The sequence below is a fragment of the Spea bombifrons genome, chromosome 2, assembly GCF_027358695.1.
Source record: "Spea bombifrons isolate aSpeBom1 chromosome 2, aSpeBom1.2.pri, whole genome shotgun sequence".
NCBI classification, from domain to species: domain Eukaryota; kingdom Metazoa; phylum Chordata; class Amphibia; order Anura; family Pelobatidae; genus Spea; species Spea bombifrons.
Genome location: NC_071088.1, coordinates 115,487,504 through 115,512,473, shown reverse-complemented (window position 1 = coordinate 115,512,473; position 24,970 = coordinate 115,487,504). Strand labels below are relative to the sequence as shown.

Below are 24,970 nucleotides of genomic sequence, written 5' to 3'. Positions count from 1 at the left end.
ATAATGTATTGTAACTTCTGAACAAGATATATAGATATATATATATATATATAGATAGATAGATAGATAGATAGATAGATAGATATCTATATATATACTTGTGCATTTGAAGACCTAACAAGCAATAAAAGGAACAGCTTCCATTCCAACCAGGGCAACGTTACATTGACAACAAACAAAATTGACAGATCTATATATGCTGTTAATGAAGGATAAGATGGCAAGCTTTCACAGTTTTAGGAAGCTGGGTGGGGGAGGAGGCCAGAAGGTTAGGGAAGGGAAACTTCTGGGTTAAGGCATATGACTGGAGGGACACAATGTCCGTTTTGATAACTTTTTATGTAACAGGGTAAGACTTTTAAGTTTTATGGATCTTGGCTTTTAAATTGATTAAGCTAAATCGTGATGTTTTTATATACCTTATATTGTGAAGTTTAGGGCTGTAGAACTTTGCAATGCACCGAGGGAGTGGATAATATGGATTTGGGGTCTAAAAAGAATATTTGGTAGGATATGAAACACTTGTTTTTTACATTATGAAGCTTTGTACCTTATCTTCTCTATACGTGTTAGTACACTAGACTGCTTTCATCATGACAGTAGCCTGATTGACAAAGTCTTCCTCTTGCTCACATTGATCATATTCTAAAGGGATATTCTGCATATATTAAAATATTTATTTTCTTCTTTGTCTTTCTATATAGGACCGCCTGCTTAGAAATGTGGGTTCCAATATGTGTTTAACATCTCGAGGGGAGCACCCATCTACTACCGAGTGTAACCCTTCGGACATACACCAGCGCTGGGGCTTCAGCTAATGTTTTTGGGTTATCCGCTACCTCTGCCGCAGTGCCTTTTTAATCCACTGGATCCATAACAAGAACATTTTAAACATCAAAATACTTTGTTCCCTAGATGGTTTTGAGTCAGGGAACTTTTCAGTGTGGTCTTCTGCCATAATGTTTACTAATAGAATTGTGCCTTGAATAATAAGTGGATCGTAGAAAATTCACTTTCCTTTAAAAAAAACAAACTTTTTTTTAATGTCAAATCGGCCTGAAATAGAATTTAAAATTCAGAATTTAGGGGTATTAGGTTGTTTTGCAAATATTTACTGTGTCACAGCCAATGTGAATGCTTCCATACCTGTACAAAGGTGTATTCTGGTAAACAGAATAAATAAATCCCAGAGACGGTTCCCATGTACAGGCATCTAATGGTCCTCTATATAGCAGCTTTCAAAATGAACTCCGTAATCTGCAAAATTAGACTGAACTGGGGAACTCAAAAAAAGAAGCGTAATGGATTTTTGGTAAAACCTTTCCAGATCTAACAGCATGGACAGAAAAAGGACAAGCACAAGTAATGAAGAAGCATCAAAATAGCAAAAACTTTAAGAATACTGTGATCTTCTTTTAAAAAAATAAAGAAAATGGGAAAACTACCATATTTGTCATCATGTCAACAACAATGAGCCTTCTCACAAAATTATGAAAAAACTGCTACTTTTGTCCTTGAGCAAAATACCAAAAACACTAACCAGTTTTAGCAAGAATTTTTTTTTTAATGTTTTTTTTTTTTTTTTAATTGTATGTCCTTAAAGATCAAGCGTGTGCCGTTTCCACTGTAATGAAGGTAAAGGGGCAAAACAAAATACGATATGACTGTGACTTGAAGTATAAATCCGAAGTATGCCTAAATAAGGCATAAGCAAAAAGGTTGTTCGTTATTCATGTTGCATATTTATAATGCCATAATCCTTGTATAACAAATGTTAAAAATGTTGGGGCAGTTAGTTTCAACACTGGATTATTAGCAACAAATAAAAACGACATCATTGTTATTGTTTATTTTACTACAGCTATTTACCCTACCATGTTCTTCTGGCTTCTCACAGCTCAGTGGGAAAACATTAATATTATAGGTACTATTTAAACAAAAGATGCCCAATAAGCAATAAATCTGTTTGAACTGTGCTCATGAAGAAGACTGAGAAGCAATAGGTTATTCAGATTTAGGCAAAACATTTTTCTAGTCCCTAATTCCTTGTATCAGCTTCACACCAATACTAAAAGACAAGACGGTCAAGTCATCAATTGAATTATGCCAACTGATGCGAGAGAAAACCTCTGCTTCAGACCTCCATATATTATGTAGAAATAATGTCCTACTGCTGAATGCCCAACTTTGCTCCGCCTCCAAAACAAATATTATGTAAGATGTATTACCTTTTTTAAATTTTGGAGGAAGCCTAAATGTTATCCTTCACCCTTGAAAACCTGACTTCTAATGAATCAACCCGCTGTCATGACTTAGTTAATGCTGGAGCCCAGATGGGAGCCCATTTGGTGCATTTAGCGGATATATGGTATGTGCAGACACACAAAGCGGCTCCTTTGTGGGAGTATGTTCGGTTACCTTCCAACATCATGTCAAGTATCAGTCAGTAGAAAGCTCATTTTGTAGTCACACGTTAGTCGGTAAGAGTGGAAACTGCATGTATGTCTGCAGGGGCGTACCTAGAGTATTTGGCACCTGGGACGGATCCTGTATGTGGCACCCCCCCACACAAACACTTTAAAACTGCATAGCTTCTATCGTTACATACTGGCGCAGACATTGAAGGTGGTACAGCATAACACCTATCACTATATACTGAGACCGACATTGATGGGGTTACAGCATAACACCTATCACTATATACTGAGGCCGACATTGACGGTGGTACAGCGTAATCCCTATCACTATACATTGAGCCAGACACTGATAATAGTGCAGTATAACTCCTATCACTATATACTAACCCAAACATTGATGTGGTGTAGGCCTACCACTTCATTGTCTGGCTTAGGGATGCACCGAAACGAAAATTCTTGACTGAAACCGAAAATCCAGCATTTACCTGTCCGAAACCAAATATGACCCCCCACCATCAAAAAAAATCTCACACTTGTATTTAAAGTAACACAGCAAAATAGGACAAAAAAAATTCAATAACAATATTAAAATTATATATATATATATATATAATTGTTAACAGCAATCACACTCCTATCATGCCTAGGCATACCCAGATTCCAGATTTGTATATGATTCCCTTCCATTCCTCATAAACCTCATAAACCGCACTGTTTTTTTCTTTTTGTACACTTCTAACCAAGGCTGTTTTAACCCTTTTTTACGGTGCTTGTGTTTAGCTGTAAACACTTATTTGAAAAATCTTAAACGCATCTTCAAAATCTAATGAAAAAAAACTGGTATACTGGTAAAGTTTGACAAATTGTAAGTCAGGTATAAATTTACAGCCCCTGGTATATGTCGCTTCAAAACAATACCGCAATATGTGTTCAGCAACTGATTGCAATGATACCACCCATGCATGGGTTTGTCTGGTTATTTGGAGGCTGAAAAGCAACCTTTGGGACATGCACAATTCAGGTTTTCAGTTCAGAATTTTGACGCCTGGTCCTTCTGCCCCTTGTCCTAAACCATATATTTTTAAGAACTAGACACACCAAGGCATTTCAAATGCTAGCATTTTAACCCTTTCCATGCACTTATTCTCCCACCAGCCTTTGCCAAAATTTGTGTTAGTATTTTTTATTTTTTTTCACACAAATGGTACTTCAGGTATAAATGTATAGCTCCTGATATATGCGGAAGTCAAACACCCCAATATGTGTTCAGAAACATCTCCCAACTTCAGTGATACCCCCCATGCATGTGTTTGTCGGGTTGTGTCGGAGTTACAATGCCACATTTGGGAAGTGAGCATTTTTCAACTTGAAACTTTAACATCTGATCCCCTATTTGGGGCATCTTTGAAGCCATTTCTTTTAAACTAGACACCCAAGGTTACTTCAAAATGGTAGTATTTTCACTTTTTCCATCCTTTGTCATTTGTAAGAAAAAATTTGTGTTTTTTTTGCAACACACATTGTACTTTAGGTATAGATTTACAGCTCTCACTATATGTCACTGTCAAACAACACAATATGTGTTCAGCAACATCTCCTGAGTACAGTGATACCACCCATGCATGGGTTTGTTGGCCTGTTTGGGGGCAGCTTTGAACCCAGCCAATTCATTTTACCCCATCAGACCATACATTTTTTTAAACTAGACATCCCATGGGTATTTGAAATGCTAGTATTTTAACTTTCCATGCCGGGATTTTTTGAAGATACAGCGCTAATTTTAAGTGTTTGTGCATAAAAATAAACTTTTTAAACTTTTTGAACTTTTTTTTTTTTACATTTTCTTGGAACTGGGTGGTTCCCCCATTATTTTCAAATGTTACCAAATCTTAATTATTGCCATTTTTAAAATGTATTCATTATATTTTAGCTTACTAAAGCTTGGCTCCATTGATTTTGCTTTGTTAAATGCAATACCTGTATTGGAGCCTAGCGTTCTCAGAAGGGTCTGCAGAGACCCTCTTGGAAACTTGTTTTTTAAAGGGTACCACTATCTTGCAAGAGGCAAAATCTCTCACAGTGCTCCTTGTGACCCATCTTCAGAGTGGTCACAGTGCGCCCTGGGGTGGGTTTTCGATGTTGCTGAATGCCTCGTTATTGAGGCAATTCAGCGACACCATTGAGGCTTAGGAGGCTATCGTTGATCGTCTATTTTAAAGCAGGCCTCTGTAGCCATATAGTATATTGTGGACATTAACACCACAGGGAGGGGCCACACAGGCCCCTGCTGCCGTTCTAGGTGTTGCAGAATCTAGGGCAATTACACCATAGTAATCGAGGCGTTACACAACACCGTTTAAGTGAAGAAAGGGATCTTTGATCAAATGATATTCAAAGGATGACATGTTAGCAAAGAGAATATATAGATATAACAAAATGGCATGGCTGCATGGTTGCACTTCTATTTAAAAAATATAAAAAAGATAAGTACATATAGTATGTACTATACACAGAGCCATAACTGCTGGTTAGACCCTCATTTTCCTATTGTCATGTCAACAGCAAAGATTCACTTATGAAGAAATGGGAGTTTGTAAGCGGGGGACCCCAAGTCCCATACATTTGCGTAACGGTTCCAGGAAAAGGGAGATGCTCCTGTAGAACGGGAAGCACAGTGAATTGAGCGTGGAGAAGAAAAAAATTAGTTGACCAGTAAAGGTTTCCTATCTTTTCCTCCATAGGTTATGAACTTTTGTGTGCAAATAAACAATTATTTAAAAATGATAAGCATGTTATATATAAATCTGACTTTTCCAGGAAAGTCAGTCAATATACATTGTTTATCCATGTTAATAATAAAATATAATGTCTCATACAGTCTCATAAAAACATATCAGTTGGAAAATAAAACATTCAACATAAGCTGGTATTGATTAAAAAAATGGCCATATCTATTCAGCTATTAATAACATGTTAAAGAAGTAGCTAATTTGTCCTTGTGGCAAGGGTAAAAATAAGATTTTATAACTGAGGAAAGTAACAAACATATTAGCCTTCCACCACCTGTAGCATCTATATAATTTCCCACTAGCTGCCCTGTAACATATAAAAAAGACAATTGCCCTTCCACTTCACATTTTACTGACCACAGTAGGACCATGTTGAGGCTTCTTGTGCTAGCGGCTCTTGTCCTTTGTGGTAAGTCATATGATATAGAAATATTTTGCTAGTGTAAGGAATATTAACATAAGCATTTCAAATAATGAACTGGCTTGAATTCAAGCAATTTTACAGACCCATTATTGCAAGCAAGCACTAGTACATATAGTCACATGGGAATAGTGTCATTATATACGGGTCATCAGTACATTAATGTCACCGGACATTAATGGTTCCGGATAAATGGAAAATATTATTTTATTATTGACTGACTCTCTTTAATGAGAACATTAGAGCATGTTGTAAAAATGTCTCTCACCCTAACTCTAAATTAGAGCAAGGTAGGAAGAATTGGAATACAAACTAGGTCTTCAGACATAGGAACGCCTAGGAACAACAGATCATGTTTTTTTGATAGAAGATAATAGGTCGCTGTTTTGGTAAAGAGTATGAATTCAGAATATTTGGATTTTTCCCAAAGTAGGGAAAAGTAGACTATAACTTTACAGACCCCAAGTCCTAAGAGAATCTGGCACTGCCCCAGAGGCCTAGCAACTATTAAGCATGGGGCCTATGAGGAAGGACTTGAGAGTTTCCAAGTATAATTATTTACTATGACCTTCCCTGTACAGCTAGTGCCTGAACCAATTTGTAGACTTTAGCTTTCTTTTTCTCATTTGTTAAGATGAACTAGGTAAAGCTAATCCTGTGCAACAAAAGATACCCAATATTTAGTTGGGTTCTGAAAACAGAATATGTAGTCTTTAATCAGGGCCGGCCGAAGACTTAACGCCGCCTGGGGCGAAGTTTAAAACGCCGCCCCCCCCGCCGACGCCGGGGGGGGCGGCATTTTAAACTTCGCCGAAGCCATAATCTACGATCCCCCCCCGGGATCGTACCTTTAAACAGTCCTGCGGCGAGTCTCCCTGCTCTGCCACGGTGCCGGCTTGTAATGCTGAGCGCCGGAAATTGACGTCACTTCCGGCGCTCTGCATTACAAGCCGGCACCAGGACCGAACAGGGAGACTCGCCGCAGAGGAGAGAGAGAGAGGGGCACCGAGCGGGTAAGCGAAAACCACTCGGTGCCCCTCTCTCTCTCCTCCGCTTCAAAAAAACAAACAAAAAAAAAGCACTTGGGGCGGCAAAGTGCCGCCCCTTCTAAGGTGCCACCTGGGGCAATTGCCCCAGTCTGCCCCATTATAGGGCCGGCCCTGTCTTTAATTACCATTTATTGGACCAGCACAGAAAAATACTTAAAGACGAGACCTCTGGGGCTCAGAAAGCTTATGCAACATTATATCTTTTTCTACATTGACCCAAAAAAAGGTATCACCTTTAACGGAGGGCCCCATTTTATTTTTTGTTATATGATTTCATATATTCTCTTTATTTGGTCTAGAGGAGCGAATAGTTCTCCCCTCTCATCAAATTCTATGTTTCTAATAAACTGAATTAGAAAAATACAAATTTTCTTGAAATGCTGTCCTTAAAAATCCAGGCATGACCCTGTTGAAAACCAGGTCTGGATTATAGTAAGGTCGTTTTCATTGAGCTTGTATTCAGATTACAATATTCTCTTTCCCAACATAGGACAATGTTACGATGGTGTCCAGTTTATGGAGGATAATACACGTGTGGTAGGAGGAACCAATGCTGCTAAAAATGCATGGCCATGGCAGGTTAGTGATCATAGTGATCTAAAATAAACATTTAAAAATTTCAGAACTAGGTAAGCATATCATGAGCTAAGGTGAATACAAGGCTAAACAAGGTGAATCCACAGGAAACAGACACTTGATTGCAGACCACCAAGCTGATATCTCAGAGATAAATATGGAATATGTTTCATCTATTTTGGTGGGTTCTGGGGAATTCAAAAAAGTCCACGGTTGTGGTCCTCATCTTAGATAGCAAAATTGTCAAACTGTATTTCTCAAATCTTCATGTTATATTGCCTATAAGGCCACTGGATCTTTTCAGATTAAAGGTTTAAGAATTTGTAATACAACAGCTGTTCTAAAACCTTCTTAAAGATAAGATACAATCATAAATTATATACCACTAGTTCTAGTCAGCGCCAGTAACCTTAGATCGATTCTTCCTTTCACTCTCAGCTGGAAAATAGAGCTACAGCATTAATCTACCTTGCTTGGACGTATCTAGTTAGTCTACCTTTTAATTGACATGTGTCGAACCAATGTGCCTTAATCATAAACCAAAATTCTTGTCCCTCATCCACTCCCTAGATTTCTCTCCAGTATCAGTCTGGAAGCAGCTGGTATCACACCTGTGGTGGTTCCCTGATTCGTGCTAACCGTGTCCTAACCGCAGCTCACTGCGTAGACAGGTAATAACATTTACAGTATTTCTGAGTCAACAGGGCTGTCAAATGACCTTCAATGCATTTCTTTTAGATTTGTAGGCTATCAGAGTATCTACACTCCAAGCTTATAAGAACTTGATCTGGTGTCTTTCTTCATTCCAAGTTTACATATATCTGATAGAGTTAGCTGCAAATTTGTAATAAAAATGTGGTATTTTAAAGCACTTAGTGAAGTCATGATGATCAGTATATTGGTAGCAACCTCAAATGCTGAACCAGTTTTTTTATTTCTTCTTGATGAACAGAACCGTTAGCTTCCGTGTTGCCTTGGGAGAACACAACCTAAGCCAAAATGATGGAACAGAGCAGGTTATCTCTGTGTCAAGGATTGTAAAACACGCTAGCTGGAACCCCAACAATGTGGCAAATGGGTAAGAAACAATTGTTAGACTTAAAAGCAGTGATAAACCCAGATGTGAGAATGTGTGAACGTTATCAGAATCAGATATACATCTAGATTGCCCTTGAGGATTTTGTACACAATCGAGAAATGAGCAAATCAAGAAATGTTTCATATGCAGCAGAAAGTTAGAACTTTTGCCTTACATTTGTAGGTGTATTTATGATGTCATCAGGTGCATCAATCAGTTGGATGAAAAGAAGTTAAATTCTTGTCACTGTTAGTGGAAGCCAACAATGTCGGTGGCCTAAAGATAGGCCGTGTGTAACTTCTGCATGATGCATTCTCACAAGATGCATTCTCACAATTCTTGGTTTATTTGAAAAAAAAAATGTATCTTCTTTAATAGAAGAAAACATTATGTGTTTAAGAACCATTTTAAAAGGCATGCACATGTGTAACAACATTTTTAGCCCTAAGGAAGGAAATAGAATCAGAAATGTGTGAAATTTGGAAGAATCATAGCTTCTGTGCTTTTCAATGTCATATTTTAGTCTTCTATATTTATAATATGCTATAACTAAATATCGTCGAGGCTTCATTTACTCAATATAAGAAGCCAGAACGTCCATAGGACAAGTTGAGGGATATGCTTGAGCTTCCAGTAGAAATTCTCCTGGTCCCTTTTCTGTTTTAGTGATTATGATGTCAACGCAGAAAGGCCTTTTTCTCTGCCCTAGACACCAAGAACTCTAGTTACAGCTGCTTATAATAATGTGTAGTTGTTTACGAACATAAACATGAACAGACACACTATATTTAATAATAAATAATACATCACTGTAAAGTGAAGCCTGAGTGCTGCTCAGCCCACCTGTAGTCTCCCGGTAACTGTCTCTGACTTCATGCAATAGGCAAACAACTAATACCCTGGTAAACGACCACGACAGAATAAGTAAAAAAATCTTAAATTGGGGCAAAAGGTTTGTCTTGGGCAGTGGGGGACACTATTGCACCACCACTTATTTATAGATGCATAAAAGAAACGAGCAGATAGAGAGCTTCACGTCAGGAACAGAAATCACTAAGCATATGTGTCCACCCAAAATTATCGAACTTTATAGTTTCACAAGGGCTTCATAAAAAAAATGTCTCATGTGTTTCGTCAGCACTGATAAAAACACAGCGCGAGGCAAACCCACCACAGCAGGCCAAGCTCACTAATATTACAGTGTGCCTTTACATCCTGCTCCCTGGTCCTAACCGACCAGGTATATTCATTGTGTCAAGTTAATATACAATATATAATTTTGTGTTCTGATACCTGTTATATCTTCCTTACAGATACGACATTGCCATCCTGTACTTGGCCTCCAATGCTGTCCTGAACAGCTATGTGAAATTGGCTGCACTGCCCAGTGATGGAGCCGTCCTGGCCAACAATTATGGCTGTATTATTACCGGATGGGGCAGAACCAGCAGTAAGTTGCTTGCACTTTATTTTCAATTTAATATGGCAAAGTAACATGTAATGCATGTCTTCTACTTCCAAGTAAATTGGATGTTCTGATAGATGGTTGATGCAAAAGTCCAGTAATATTAATAACACTTTTGCTCTTCTGCTCCCTGCCCTGGAGAGATGTTAATGTCCAATTCAATTATATGACCACGTATCACGATACACGGAGTATTTAAGTGTAGATCCACTTCAGCGCTCTGTATTACAGGAAGTAGAATAACTATACATGGAAAACTACAGCGGCAAAAGTAAAGTAAAAAAGTAAAATATCATGCTTAGTATTTAAGAATACGAAATATAGTGTATATTACCTCTTTAGAAATCAGCACCAATTTTAGAATGTAACTTATCAACCTTGTCATCTTTTCATAAAACAAAAATACCAGCTCTTTGCTTCTGTGTAATTATTGCTGTGCATTAAATACATTACAACATGATGCATCTTCTATTTCACACAAAAATGTACACAGTTTAAGCAACATTTTATATTTGTTTTCCTGACAGCCAATGGCTCCCTCCCCTCCATCCTCCAGCAGGCCCCTCTCCCTGTGGTTGCCCATTCTACCTGCTCCACCAGCTCCTACTGGGGAAGCACAGTGAAGACCACCATGGTGTGCGCTGGTGGGGATGGAGTAACTGCTGGATGCAACGTAAGCAGACAAGACTTTTTATTATTTTATACTTTGGCACATTACATTTTCAACCTTAGTTGAGCAGCATTCATTTTATTTGGAAGGGTAGAGAATCTTCACTCTGCGGTATCACATTTGAAAGGTTACTCCAGTGCCCTAGACTGGATCCACTACACAAATTGCATATTTGCATTCTTCAAAGTGTTCCTGGATTAGATATAACATTTCATAGACACTAGATAAGTACTGAATGGAGCATCGCGTAGCAAAACATTAAGGTTGTTGTGTTCAGTTGCATTCATTTTTTACATTAGACCCAGTAAAGTAAGTATCTGTTTTGATTAGTAATGCTTTATGACAATTGTAACCTTTTTAATACAGGGTGATTCCGGCGGACCTCTCAACTGTGCCGTCAACGGTGTCTACCAAGTCCATGGTATTGCTAGCTTTGTGTCCTCCCTCGGATGCAATGCCTACTTGAAACCAACAGTGTTCACCAGAGTTTCCGCTTATATCTCTTGGATTAATGCTGTGAGTTATATGTTCAGCAAACATAGACCATGTTCAACTATATTGTATACAACCTTATTTTTTTAATCAGACATTCATCCAAATGTCTTATTATTGACTAATTACAAAACCAATAATGTGTGCTACTATAGGCAACAGTAAAACACATATGAGTGTTCATTATTTCTAACATTATCTCTAATTTCTTTCTTTTTTCTTCCAGAATGTCTAAACTGACCAGACATGCCACATCTCAGGACATCTTAAAAAAGTTTCACTGATACTGGAATTTAATTCAGTCAATAACATTCTAATAAAGACACATTTTTATCATTTTTGTGGCTTCTCTTGTATGTTTTTTTTCTGTTATTATTGACAGACCACAGATATCACACAGACAGACATCATATCTTACATTACAATGGCAGATGTCATTCATCGTTTTTTTGTTATGCTTGGTGTCAAAATATGTGAAAACTATTGACAGCAGATAAAACACAAAGTGTTGTTGCACAAACAGTGAGAGAGAGACAGAATACAGCATATTCCCCACACCACACCTCATATCGTACACTAATCATATTGACCAGCTAATAAAGAGAAATGCAACTGTTGCGTCGTGTTGACAGAGCAGCGCTCCTTGCATAAGGTAGCACATGGTCATAGTCTGAAACCCTTTAGTACTCCTCTAAACCACCACCCCCTACCCCAACAGTGAACCCACCCCCAAGGGCACCCCATAACAGAGAATGGAATCATACATCAGTGGAGAAATAATAATCTATCAAATGAAAAAGGTATAAAATCATCTAACAGCAAGTCAACTTTCCCAGGAGTCATTGCCACGTATCCAGAGGCCATCCAGGGGGTCCACACCTTCATACATGTGTCAGTGTTGTTGTGTATATGTAAGTTGTGATTTTTTCCATTTGCATAATATACCAAATCTTGGACAAAATCTGAAACCATGAAATAGCTGAAAATTGGGACAGGAGAGCATACAAATTTGGTAAGGACACCAGGGGGAACGAGAGAGACAAAAGGATGTCATCTGCAAAAAGGCTCAAATTGTACTGAGACCCCCCGCCGCCACACCTTTTATGTCCGGGTTGAGACGTATGGCAGCCGCCAGAGGTTCTTTAAGTAAGACAAATAATAAAGGGGACAGGGGGCATCCCTGTCTAGTTCCATTCCTAATGGGGAATGGTGGATACACTTCCCCGTTAGTATCTACCACCGCCTGGGGGGAGGAGTACAAGCCCTTTATGGCAGTCAATATGGTATAAGTAAAGCCAAAGGTCCTGAGCCTCGCCCACATATATTGCCAGTCCACCCGGTCAAACGCCTTCTCAGCGTCTAATGAAAGCAAACCGTGTAATCCTTAATGACACCATTTTGGCATATAGTTTAGGAGAGAGTCCAGAAAACACCACCACGATCTGACCAGGTTATTTGAGAGTAACTGTCATGGGAATGAGCGTAGAAGGAATAGTCCCTATCCGTGGGGTGGAACGCGCACCACACATCAAAGAGATTTGGGTAAATCCAATTTGGACAGGGTTAAAAATGGGGAGGAAGTTAAAAAAAAAAGGAGAAAGAAAAAAGGCCATATCATTTAATTCTGAGAACCTATTCCAATTGGCTTCAAGCATTTGCTATCCTAGCCAGTGTCATTGGTCAAAAGAACCCTGAGCATTGTACTGGTTTGTTTGGTTACATGGATAGCATCGGGGAAGCCTACAGGGTCTATGGTGGTCAGTCATGGCCTTCAGAAAGGGTTTGCGATGGGATCACAAAGATATTTCCTTGTGGCTCAGGGTTATGACACCTGGCCGCAGTCAATCCCAGCCCTTTCCATCAGCGGCCGGTGACAATTCCAGTTCTGTCTCATCGGCCGGCATGCAAAAGGGCTATTGTTGGAAATACAATGAGAGATTATGCAAATGGAGTTCATTGTGCAGATTTAAGCATGAGTGTTCTGGGTGTAATGGGTCCTACACCTTCGCCGAGTGTTTTAAGAAGCAAAAGAAAGTGAAATGGCCAGCTGGGGCAAAAGGGGGTGACTCCGGTTATAGTAGAGAGGATGGTACCGTGGCTGAATAAATATCATGACCAAGAGGCGGCTTCTCTTTTGCTCTCTGGTTTTAGGGATGGTTTTCGGATCCCTTTTAGGGAGTGTGTTGGTAATAATGTTGTTCGCAATTTGCGCTCTGCCTTGGCTTTTCCTGATGTGGTGTCGGATAAGTTATGTAAAGAAGTGTCTTTAGGGAGGATGGAAGGCCCTTTCCAGACTTGTCCTTTGCCTAATTTAAGGTTATCCCCTTTGGATGTTGTGCCCAAGAAGGAGCCGGGACAATTAAATCATGGGATTGACCCGGATTTGAGCACGGTATCTTATACCTCTTTCGACCAGGCTGTCGAGTGGATGCGTTCTTTTGGTCGGGGGGCTTTGATGGCTAAAATGGATGTTGAGGCGGCATTTCGGTTATTACCGGTTCATCCGGATTGTTTTCACCTGCTAGGGTGAAAACAATGGGACGGGCACTTTTTTGTGGACAAATGCCTCCTAATGGGATGCTCCATATCATGTAAATATTTTGAAGTGTTCAGTTCGTTTGTTGAATGGGTGGTTCGGGAGGTGTCGGGTCTACCATCTGTGATTAATTCTGCATCTCACTGTGCATCTTCTGCATCTCACTGTGGTGCTTTATTGGCGGCTGTTAAACAAGTTTCTAGGGAGTTTGGGATACCATTGGCCTCTGGACAAGACGGTGTCCCCTTGTACACGTTTTTAGTTTTTTGGGAATTTAATTGGATTTGGAGGAGTCTGTCAGTTGCCATCGGACAAGGTTCTTGATATGCGTTTCATGGTAGCCAGTTTTTTTGCGGGTTTCTAAAGTTACTTTGAATCAGCTTCAGCCCTTGATTGGTAAGCTCAACTTCGCGTGCCGTATCATGCCCATGGGGAGGGTTTTCTTGCGGCGACTGTCTATAGCTACGGCCGGGGTTAGTGCTCCCCATCATTTTGTCAGGCTGACCTGAAGGACCTTAAAAGAGGATCTGAAGGTGTGGGATACTTTTATTTGTGATTATAATGGTCAATCACTGTGGATTGCACCTCCAGTGCGGAGTTGGAGCTGTGGACCAATCCCTCTGGTGCTTTAAGTTTTGGCGCTTATTTTAGGGGTGAATGGTGTGCGCATCATTGGCCTACGGGTTGGGAGGCAAAGGGTTTAACCAAAAATGTAACGTTTTTGGAACTCTTTCTGATCTTGGTGTCTTTGGAGTTGTGGGGTGAGCAACTAGCTAACAAACATGTTAGGTTTTGGTGTGATAATTTGTCTGTAGCTCATGCTGTGAACAACACATACCATTTTCATGTGGTCTCATGTAGTTACTAGAAAGGCTTGGAGGGGTGCCAATTCCCGTGAGGGCATTGAGAGGGCCAGATAAATAAGACTCTCTCTCGTTTTGTGGAGTTTCAAGGAGGTTTAGTGGTTAGGCATGTGGATTTGGAAGGCGATTTGCCAGGTCTCTATCGTGGTAATGGCGTCCACTTATCGGACGTAGGTTTGGATTTTTTGGAGGTTTTGGGGGGCCAGTAATTGTGCAAGGGGTCGCACGTTACAGGCTGTGGCAGTTGGTGTTAATGTTATGGTCATTGTTCAAATGTGGTTGACTGGTTCGGTGCTTGAGGCAACTGTCTAAGGTATGGTTGTACTCGTGGTGCACAAGCCTAAGGGCGGAAGTGCAGAACACTCCCTGGGCACATTGCTCAGGTGATACGTTGGTTGACGTATGGCTGCTGGGCTTTGGACATCGGCAGCCTCTACAGGTGATGTGGAGTGGTTATGCCCCTACCAGCCGTTATAGATTGATCTGTGTTATACATTAGCATTAGTTGGCATTTAGCCAAATTTGTGGTTAATTAATTATTATTCATATTAGACACGTATTAAAAAGTATGCTATAATGAGTGTCACGGTTGGGGAGAATACTTGATTATTGACTGTGGCCAAATTTATCCAAAATCGAATAAATAAAGCATTTTCGATTACATATGTCTATTGTCTTATTGGGAAATGGGGCCGAAGTTGACGATACCAAGGTCATGTTTCCCAATATAGTTTTCAATAGGATCTGCTGTGTTAACTTGGCATGGGAAACTAACCGCAGGGTTCACGCTGCCGCTATGGGAGGCAGTCAGTGGGAAGCAAACCAGTTATTTTTATACGTGAAACATCACTCATTCAGACATTCTGTGACCCCAGAACAAAACATTCCACATTAACTTATTCACCATCATTTCTCCAAAATGAGATGCCACAGCTGACAAACATTGCTAATGGTCTAGTTAGTGATATTTTTATGTACCTTATCACAATCCTCAAATTAGTAAGGAAATGGTGCATGATTGCATAAAGGCTTCCTGTTTTGTCATGTGAACATATGAATTAGAATCAGTGACCTTCTGCGGAGATATGCAAGTGTTAACATAATCATTCACAGAAGTAGCGCGTTAGCATTAAGATTTGTTCAAGGATACCTCAGAATTTCTAATAATAACTTCAGAGAAATTGAGTGTATGTAGTATGAAGTAGGCATTATTTTTCATACTAATGGATTGATGTCAAATCCTAGAATAGTATAGAAGCAGAACGTTATGTAGGCTTCGTCTTTTAAGGAAAATGCAGTGTTAACCCTAAAAACAACATAGTAAAAATAAACAGAAATGAAAGAAAGTGAGATATGTTTTTATATGTTTTAAGTAAGCCTAACTATTTAGTTACATTTTTTATGGTATCACGCTATGTCTGTTTCTCTTACAATCCCATTCTTACAGTTATTTACTCTGCTCCATTGCTTGACTATTCAGGATGGAACTTAACTCTGATGGTTCTACATTGAGAAGTCTGATGGTGAGGACTGAGGTTCTGCAGTGTTCTTATGCACCAGAACTGGTATTTGAGTGGCTCATGACATGTTAGTTCAATCCTAATTGGAGATTTGTATAGTAATATCAATATCACCATATATAGAGTCACACATGTTACTATTTAAATAAGCCACACAGAGACGGCTTCTACGAATTTTTGATAAGTACCATATTTGCCCGAATATACGCCGCACTTTTCTCCCCCACTGTAAGTCTTTCACGTGGGGCTGTGGTCTATAATCGGGGTTTAGCGCAGGGATGCGCAATTCGTATTGCCCGGCGCCCAGGACATGCAGTTCCAGGCGGTTGTTTTTTTTATTTTTCTCTCTGGCAGCTGGTGGACGTCTGCACCATGCGTAGACAACCTCCTCTGCCGGCACTTCCGCCGGGGCTTCTACGGTGGAGCACCGGCGTGACATAACCTTCCGGTGCTCCGGCAGCGGAGGTTGTCTAAACACATCGCACATACATTCACCGGCTGCAGCGATGCGCATAGACAACCTCCACTGCCGGTTCTTCCGCGGAAGTCCAGCATTGGTAAGTCGGAGGGGGGTGGCACTTATAGGGAGCAGAGTGGCATATCAGGGGGGCAGAGTGGCATTTCAGGGGGCAGAGTGGCATATCAGGGGGGCAGAAGGGCATATCCGTTAGTAAGGTGCATTATGAATTAAGGGGGGACCTTAAAATGGCTATTGGTTTTCCAAATTTCTGTTTATATGTTATATGTTAAATGTTAAAATACATGCATTCCTGTGTATTAGGTAAAATACTGTTTCACTATTCCACTAATGTGTATTTTTTCTCTAAAAAGAAATTTTTCTTTAAAATAGCACAAAACTATTAGGGTTCGGCCTATATTCGAGCCAGTACGGTATGTTTTTTATTTATGCCCTACACCTTTTAGCACTTATATTACAATTATCTAAAACATCTGATTTTTAACAGAATATCCCTTGCTTTTAATGATAATTATTGAGGTAACCTGTGCACTCAAACAAATAAATATTACCACAAAATTCAAAGCCAGTTTCTCACGACTGTATATTCCAAAACTGGATATTGCCATCACATGTATTGTACTGTGACATGCTAAAATATATTAAGTCAAAACTTTATCCATAAAACTTGTACATACTATTTTCACTGTATATCTGCAAAAAGGGACAAAAGAGATTTGGGCGATTTTTCGGTTTGTTTTTGGCCCATTCGTTCTCATGAAAGAGAGAAGATAAAACTTGAAGAACAAGAAGTGGCAGAAGCGGACATTCACAATTCTGAATGCACAAGTCTGCTATTTTCACTATTTATGCACAGTGGAAGAATATTTTATAGAGTAACACATTCTTTGTATTAAATCTTAGTATTTCAAACTTCCAAGTATCTCCACATTTGATTCCTATGATATCAGAGGGATGTTGGCATTTCCTCAGGTACACTATGCCACAAATTATTATTATTATCTTTTATGTATCTAGCGCAAACAATGTACGCAGTGCTTTATACAATACACATATTCAAGGGGTATGACAAGACGAGAATTGACAGACGAACCGATACATTAGGTGGCGAAAGCCCTGCTCGCAAGGGACTTGAGTGAGGACAAACAAATGCTGAACACGCCCAGTACTTCAGCCTTATTGACCCACAATCATTAATATCACTGGAACATTAGTCCCCCTTGAACAATTTTCAACAGATTTTAATCCAGCACAATTCCAAAATATAGGAAATCACTATATCTGCATCTCATTATCAAACTCAACTGGGACTTCTTCTCACGGTATGGTTCCTTAAAGAACTTTCAAGTAACTCGTGTTACTCTAATACAAAATCAGTCCTTCTAAGAACCACCACCATAGTAGAATCAAGACAAACCAGGTGACCTAGTTTTCAAGTCTGGAACAAAATGTGTGACGTACTACACGTACTTTGCATTTTGCAAGCTGTAAGGGTCTAGGCAAATAGTGAAAGTGTGACCATTCATAGCACTATTTACTAAAAAAACAAGTCAGTACTGCCAATTTACATCAGCTGAAAAAAGCAAATAAAAATAAAATATGGGAGTTGCATACAAGGACATGCAAATTGGCATGACTTCACCTGCAATGTGCAATAATTTAATGTTGCATGTACTTACATGTCCTCGCAAGCAGCACATACAGTATATCAGTAAAATGATAATAGAGAAGCAAAAAGTAACAAATATGCATAACAGTCTCTATAATGGAAACAGAAAATCAAAACCACAGTGAATTTACAATATTTTCAATACAAAGGAAAACAATGGAGGGAAAAGAAGATTACGGTTGTTAACCTTAAAAAGCAAAGACAAACAAAAAAGGAGATCTTATACTTTCCAAAGGTTTCAATCTGTTGCTGTTGACTGGGTTGTGCTCACATGTAAGAGTAACCGCAATGCATAATGTTTATGTTATACAATCTAATGCGACCTGTGCAGACAGTGTTAGGGAAAGCGGTTGAAATGCGTGCGCTGCCCAACAGTTGGCTATGTTTATGCTTTTTATATGCATGTGGACAGCAACTCTATAGCCTAGAATTTAAATTTTTTTTGAATATTCTTATAATCATTATATATATATATATATATATATATATATATATGTTACAATAATTATGTTTTACATTCATCTTTGCATTTTAAATTGAGTTACACATGATATAGACTGAAGGGCCAATTGTCACAAAAAGCATGAGTAAGAAATATTTGCACCATTTTCCATTACTATAAATGTCACAGAGGCAGATGGAGCAGATCTGACCACAATTATCAAAAAATATCCATTAATAATGGCTTACTACGAAAATGCAAACAACACATGATAAATAATTTTCTTAGAATATAGAAATTGATTGTTAAATATTTCCTGAACAGATCCCATGCAAAAAGCAAAATATGGACATACAATTGGTGTCCTTCATAAACGGGAGTGATGATTGGGTTATTGATTAAAATAACATGAAATACATTCACACCTGTTCTATGTAACACCTGTAGTTGTTCCCAACTATGGGAAAATCATCATCGCTCATCCACCAGAGATATAAAAAGGCAGCCTGAAGTAAACTTTTTCAATTCATTTTTACCGGCAACAGGCTGAAGATGCTGAGGCTCCTTGTACTTGCTGTTCTTGTCCTTTGTGGTAAGATATACACAGTTTTTTTTACCATATATTGTATCTTCTCTGATATGCATTGGAGACCACCAAGTCTTATTTTGTTCTGGCCCTGCCTCCCAAAGAATGCCAGTCCTGGTTAACAAGTTTGGTTTGCACTTGGGGGGCAGTTGTCAGGGGACACCCCACTCCTGCTGACATGCAGTTATTGTATTTCATTAGGTGGCCTTTTTTGTAGATCCTCCCTGCCTCTAATCCTCCCCATGAACTGGACTTCAGTTCCCAACATTTTTATATACTTAATATTAAACTAACTTTTTGGACTGAGTTCTTAAAGCATTATACTTTTTGTTTCTTATGCATTTACTAAAACATGTCTTTGTAGTGAAGCTTAAGCTATACCTAGCAACCAAACCATTCTGAATGCATCGACATGATGCAATAATTATAAATCTGCGCATAAAGAAATTGTGTTACTTAATGAAATAAACAAAGCAAAAAATACCTTGTGCTGAGATGACTATAGAAAATAAACCATGAACTCAGATCTAGGTCATAGAATGAGGAGGAGCTAAAGGATTGGATGGGAAATCATTCATGGGTAGATGTAATAAACAATAATAATTACCATGACAATAGCGACACACATAGATAATATTTGTAAATATATTGAAATTGTACTTGTCTTTCTGTTTCCAAAGGGCAATGTTATGAAGACATCCAGTTTGTAGAGGACAATACACGTGTGGTAGGAGGATCCAATGCAGTCAAAAATGCATGGCCATGGCAGGTCAGTCAAACTATATGCATCAGGAAAAAATCCATTCTCTGGACTGGGCTTGTTAAATTACAAGTAATGTAATGTAATGTAATATCTGTATGATCTAACTGTCCTGAAATACTTTTTTAAACAGATTTCTCTCCAGTATCAGTCTGGAAGCAGCTGGTATCACACTTGTGGTGGTACTTTGATCCGATCTAACCGTGTCCTGACTGCAGCTCACTGTGTAGACAGGTAACGATTTTTAGCTATGGAGTGATAGCCTCATTGGTTTAAATGTCCAATAACAGTTTTTTTTTAATTAGACACATTTGTTTTTTACATTTATATTTGAAATCATAATTTTATAATTATATGTTTCATCCTTTCTTCCCTATGTTTTATCCCTATGTTCTCACCTAAAAACAGAGTCATGACCTTCCGTGTGGTTTTGGGAGAACACAATCTGAGCCAGAATGATGGTACTGAGCAATTTATCTCTGTGTCAAGGATCGTCAAACATGCCAGCTGGAACCCCAATAATGTAGCAGGAGGGTAATTTTATTCTTAAATTAAATCAACATATTAAAAACATTGTCCACATAAAATGAAAAAAAAGGATAGGATGAGGAGCGTAGTATTGGTGTGCCGGAAAGGTCCTTTCAATACATATATATAAGTATGTATTTACATTATTATATTTTATTTATATCAACAATTTACGCAGTTAAAGCAATTTTAACCACAACTGAGAAATTTGAAACCAGTGTTACGTATTTTCTCCAAATACACCACAGAGATATTAGCACTATTGATTTTTTTTCAGTTAAAAATACATGCCTCATCTTTTGATTCCTTCTCTTTCAGTTATGATATTGCCATCCTGTACTTGGCCTCCAGTGCTGTCCTGAACAGCTATGTTAAATTGGCTGCACTGCCCAGTGACGGAGCCGTCCTGGCCAACAATTATGGTTGCACTATCACCGGATGGGGCAGAACCAGCTGTAAGCTGCTTGCAATGATTTTAAGGACACTCTATAGACTAACTGATTTACATAGATCAGTCAGTCTACTGTAACCAATGAAAATATGACTATTTTCAATATTACTATAGAACAAAACATTATGGTATTTACAGTAACTGTTATGTTGTAACCTGATTAACATACTCAAAATTCACTCTTCCCTTTTAATTTAATAATGCAAACATTATGATTCCTCTTTGGATCCATGTTGAAAGAGATGTATTTAAAATACATCAACCCAGCTACAGATATGTGTGCGCTCCTCTGCATACGCAGACCTTATTATCCATGGGACATCTGTTAGCAGCAGGGAACCTATGTCTACACTAAACAGAATAAAACATTCATATTTATTTTCTCCTGCAGCCAATGGCTCCCTCCCCTCCATCCTCCAGCAGGCCCCTCTGCCCGTGGTTGCCCATTCTACCTGCTCCAGCGGCTCCTACTGGGGAAGCACAGTCAAGACCACCATGGTGTGCGCTGGTGGGGATGGAGTTCGTTCTGGATGCCAGGTAAAATATTATAATCTATATGGTTTTATGAGGTCTATATCTATATCAGCCAAACTGAAACATTTACATACAAATCAGCATGTCTCTACATGTTACAATACTGATGTGTTTAAACCTAAATATCTTTATTTTAATGCCATAAGGGCACTGGAATTCATCAGATGATTCTGCATTTTTCCCAAAAACGAAAAATGGTTCTGGTCTATTGTCTCAGAAGAGCGTTGACTGAAACATCGTAATACCTTGATCCATTGTGCTGATCCATTTTGGGTTTTTAGTAGACTTGGGCGCCGACCAACTCTTCGTATTTAACTAAGTCTTTAACTCCTGACTGCGAACCTATGGATTTCTGCTCCCGTTATCTACGCAGCATCACAGGGGTCAACAGGAGCAGAACCATAAGAACGACTTAAGAGGAGGCCCCTGCAGGCGACCAGTAGAGTTGGTTGCATGGCCCTTTAATTCCTGACACGGAACTTGGGCTGGAGAGACCATTGGTCTCCCCGCTCCAAGAGTTAATGGTTTGTACGAGTGTGTCAGGCCCTCTTCAGGCTGTGGAGCTACTTATCTCTAGTTTCCTACGGATTTCCTCTCCCGTTATCTACGCAGCATCAAAGGGGTTAATGGGAGCGGAAATCCGTAGGTTCGCCGTCAGGAGTTAAAGGGCCATGAGAACAATTTTATTGGCCGCCGGCAGGGGCCTCCCCTAGCATCAACAATTGGTTGATGCCAGAGGAGGTCCCTGCAGGCGACCAATAGAGTCGTTCGCACGGCTCTTTAACTCCTGACGGCGAACCTACAGATTTCCACTCCTACATGGGGAAGGGACCAGGGAGATTAGTAAACAAAGACGAACACAAAGATTCTTCATGTTGTGTGTCTTCGTCTTCGTATATGTTTTGCCGCTGCCACGTTTGTATGTTCGGTATTCAGGCTGAACAACGAAAATGCACCCTGCGTGTTCGTTTTTATGTTCGCCCCAAATACGAATGCACAAGTCTAGTTTTTAGTATAATTCCTAGATCCATTTATCAACAATGGTAATATGACTCTCCTATCTTGTTGGTAATGGATAACCAAAAATAGTTTACAGTGTATCACTGTGTCTTACGATAATTGCATGAAACTGCTCACGATTTTGTATTTGTTTATGTATTATGTTATAGGGAGATTCTGGTGGACCTCTTAACTGTGCTGTCAATGGAGTTTACCAGGTTCATGGTGTGACAAGCTTTGTGTCCTCCCTTGGATGCAATGCCTACCTGAAACCAACAGTTTTCACCAGAGTTTCTGCCTACATCTCCTGGATCAATGCTGTGAGTTATATTATTGTTGTATTTACTTTCTGATAAAGATCTATTATAAGCAGATACAATGAAAACCCATTTTGTATTCAATTAAGGTATCTACACAATGTATCCATTGACCATTCATTTTCCCTGCCAAGGGTAGACAATGGTCACAGTGAGGGGTGGGATGGGAAATTAATGCAAAAAACAAGTATCAACAAGTATCAACTTAAGTCTATTGTATAACAGTAATATACATCAATTTTATTTGTTCTTCTTTTTTTTCAGAATCTGTAAGTACAGCAAGTTAGAGGTCATACTGGTGAAACACATTTGAAGACATCATTCAAAAAGTATTAACCAATTCCATTGGAATTCTTATTCACAGAGCACAAGCATAATAAAGATTTCTTATGGTTGAGATGTATTACTTGGAGCATCTGTTTTTTTTTTTCATTTCTAGATTTTGTTTCTTAGCTAAACACTAGTATAATTAATGCGGAGAGAGGGTAGTCAATATGTGTACATGTTGACCTAACCTAAATAGATTATTGTTTTCCATTATATTAGCTATATATTACAACAGGAATAAGATATACAGTATCTACAAGATTAATTATTAATTAACACACTGGGATACATGATTACACCAGGTTAGGTTCTCAAGGGTGAAAAATATAAAATCAACATTTTACCACAAATTGTGAGTGTTTGATAGTAATATTAATATATACCTCCTGCATGCACAGCTCAAATGTATATATGTGAAAAGCCACCCCTGCTGAATCGATTTTACTTCAACCACTCAATCTTATAGGGTCAGGAAAGTCTCTGAAGCAGGTTCTTTGCTTGGGATGTATTATAATCCACAAATAGTAAACAAAAGTAAACAAACACCCTGTAGTGCAATACAGCAGCCTCCCCTTCAGCTCTCATGGGAGAAAAAAACCATCTGTGCCCAGCCTTAGACTTCTTTGTATTCCTGTGCTAAACAGCACACATGTGCCCTCACATAAATTTCCCTCCAGCCAGTTCTGGGGAAATCTGAATCAGAGTATATAAGCACCCTGAAGCTGGGATGCAGAATCAGCCCACCCTGCTCTTCTGGATACTCTACCCCAGGGATCTAAAGAACTCGGTACAAAATTATTGAACTTACAACTGGACCAAGCTCTCCCATGGGCTGTATTTCCCTGCTACCCAGGATAAAACTGCAGCATCCTAGGTCCAGTGGTGTTTCTAATGGCATTGCTAGGGTAGCATAGGTGCCTAAAGCCAAGAGTGGACTGACCCATCGAGCACGGGCCAAGGGCCCATATGGGTTAGAGAGCTATCCACCCCTGGGTGTGTCTCTCAAGAGGCGTAGTAATCTATAGTGATGGGAGTGTGGAATTTTAGGGTTTGAGGAGTATGGGTAATAAATGTTATCTGCGTTATGGTGATAGAAGTCTGATGCTTTGGGAGGTAGTATGCTTGTGTAGAAGATCATGTTATATATATGGTAGAGGGTATAGGTCAAATGAAACAGCTGAATTAGTTGGTAAGTGTCAGGCCCCATTCAGGCTGCAGAGCTGCTTATCTCTAGTTTCCCTTGTCTCACTACAGTTCCCCTGTCTTGCTACAGTTCCCGTTTTGCTGTTATCCATTCCTGGATTTCCTTGTGCTTTGCCGTTTACTTCTGATTCTTTGTTTCAGTCTTGCTCTTAGCTTCAGCTTCTGTCTCCTTTATAAGGTGTGCCCCACCTGTTTGTTTTTTTGTTGTTGTTTTTTGTTGTTGTTTTTTTAACATGCAATACAGTATTTGTGGTAAATCAATATTTATTACGATTTTTCAAGTGGGAAATGGGATACAGAAAAGAAAAAACAGGGGTGGGAGATAAGTATGCATCAAGTCCATGTAAACAAAACGTCCCTCAGTATAGGTGTCAATAAGCAGTAGTGACCCACAAGGCTGTAGTAACGATGAACAATACATATGTGTAGTATAGGTCAACACCTATGTCAGGAGCATGGTACTAAGGGCCTGGAGGGGAATGCCGGGAGCAAAGAAGACCAAAGACTGAGGCAGTACGTAGGGAGGGAGACACATAAAGGAAGGGCCAGGGGAGGGGAGAGAGGGTAGGGAAAGGGAGAGGGGGAAGAATATATATAAAAATAATAATAATAATAATAATAAGGGGGGGGCCCTCCTACCACTCTACTCCAGCGAACGCCGGGACCGTGAAGTAGAAAGGGACTTACTGCAATAAAACCAGGTCGACAAGTGCCGCTCAATTCTATCAGTAGCTGAGTGCATAAGCTCCTCAAGTATGCGCGTACGCTCCACCCGTTGGACCCATTCGTCCAGGGTCGGG

At 39.4% G+C, this 24,970-nt stretch overlaps 3 protein-coding genes across 3 annotated transcripts in view; all 3 read left to right on the top strand.

Annotated features, from left to right (window-relative positions):
* GALNT6 (polypeptide N-acetylgalactosaminyltransferase 6) overlaps nucleotides 1-1,860 on the top strand; it is a 28,836-nt gene extending 26,976 nt beyond the window's left edge. The window contains exon 11 of the mRNA XM_053455805.1: nucleotides 705-1,860. Within this exon, the coding sequence (XP_053311780.1) occupies nucleotides 705-818 (114 nt within the window). The 3' untranslated portion in view covers nucleotides 819-1,860. The remainder of the gene's footprint in view (nucleotides 1-704) is intronic.
* A 3,684-nt stretch (nucleotides 1,861-5,544) lies between these two features.
* Nucleotides 5,545-11,293, top strand: LOC128473546 (chymotrypsin-like elastase family member 1). Its single transcript, XM_053455801.1, has 8 exons — nucleotides 5,545-5,615; nucleotides 7,167-7,255; nucleotides 7,823-7,923; nucleotides 8,205-8,330; nucleotides 9,644-9,780; nucleotides 10,323-10,468; nucleotides 10,832-10,981; nucleotides 11,184-11,293. Exons 1-8 carry the CDS (start codon nucleotides 5,576-5,578, stop codon nucleotides 11,190-11,192), a joined length of 798 nt encoding a protein of 265 aa, XP_053311776.1. The 5' UTR covers nucleotides 5,545-5,575; the 3' UTR covers nucleotides 11,193-11,293.
* A 7,693-nt stretch (nucleotides 11,294-18,986) lies between these two features.
* LOC128473545 (chymotrypsin-like elastase family member 1) lies at nucleotides 18,987-23,043 on the top strand. Its single transcript, XM_053455800.1, has 8 exons — nucleotides 18,987-19,057; nucleotides 19,732-19,820; nucleotides 19,945-20,045; nucleotides 20,220-20,345; nucleotides 20,658-20,794; nucleotides 21,182-21,327; nucleotides 22,494-22,643; nucleotides 22,905-23,043. Exons 1-8 carry the CDS (start codon nucleotides 19,018-19,020, stop codon nucleotides 22,911-22,913), a joined length of 798 nt encoding a protein of 265 aa, XP_053311775.1. The 5' UTR covers nucleotides 18,987-19,017; the 3' UTR covers nucleotides 22,914-23,043.
* The last annotated feature ends 1,927 nt before the right edge of the window (nucleotides 23,044-24,970 follow it).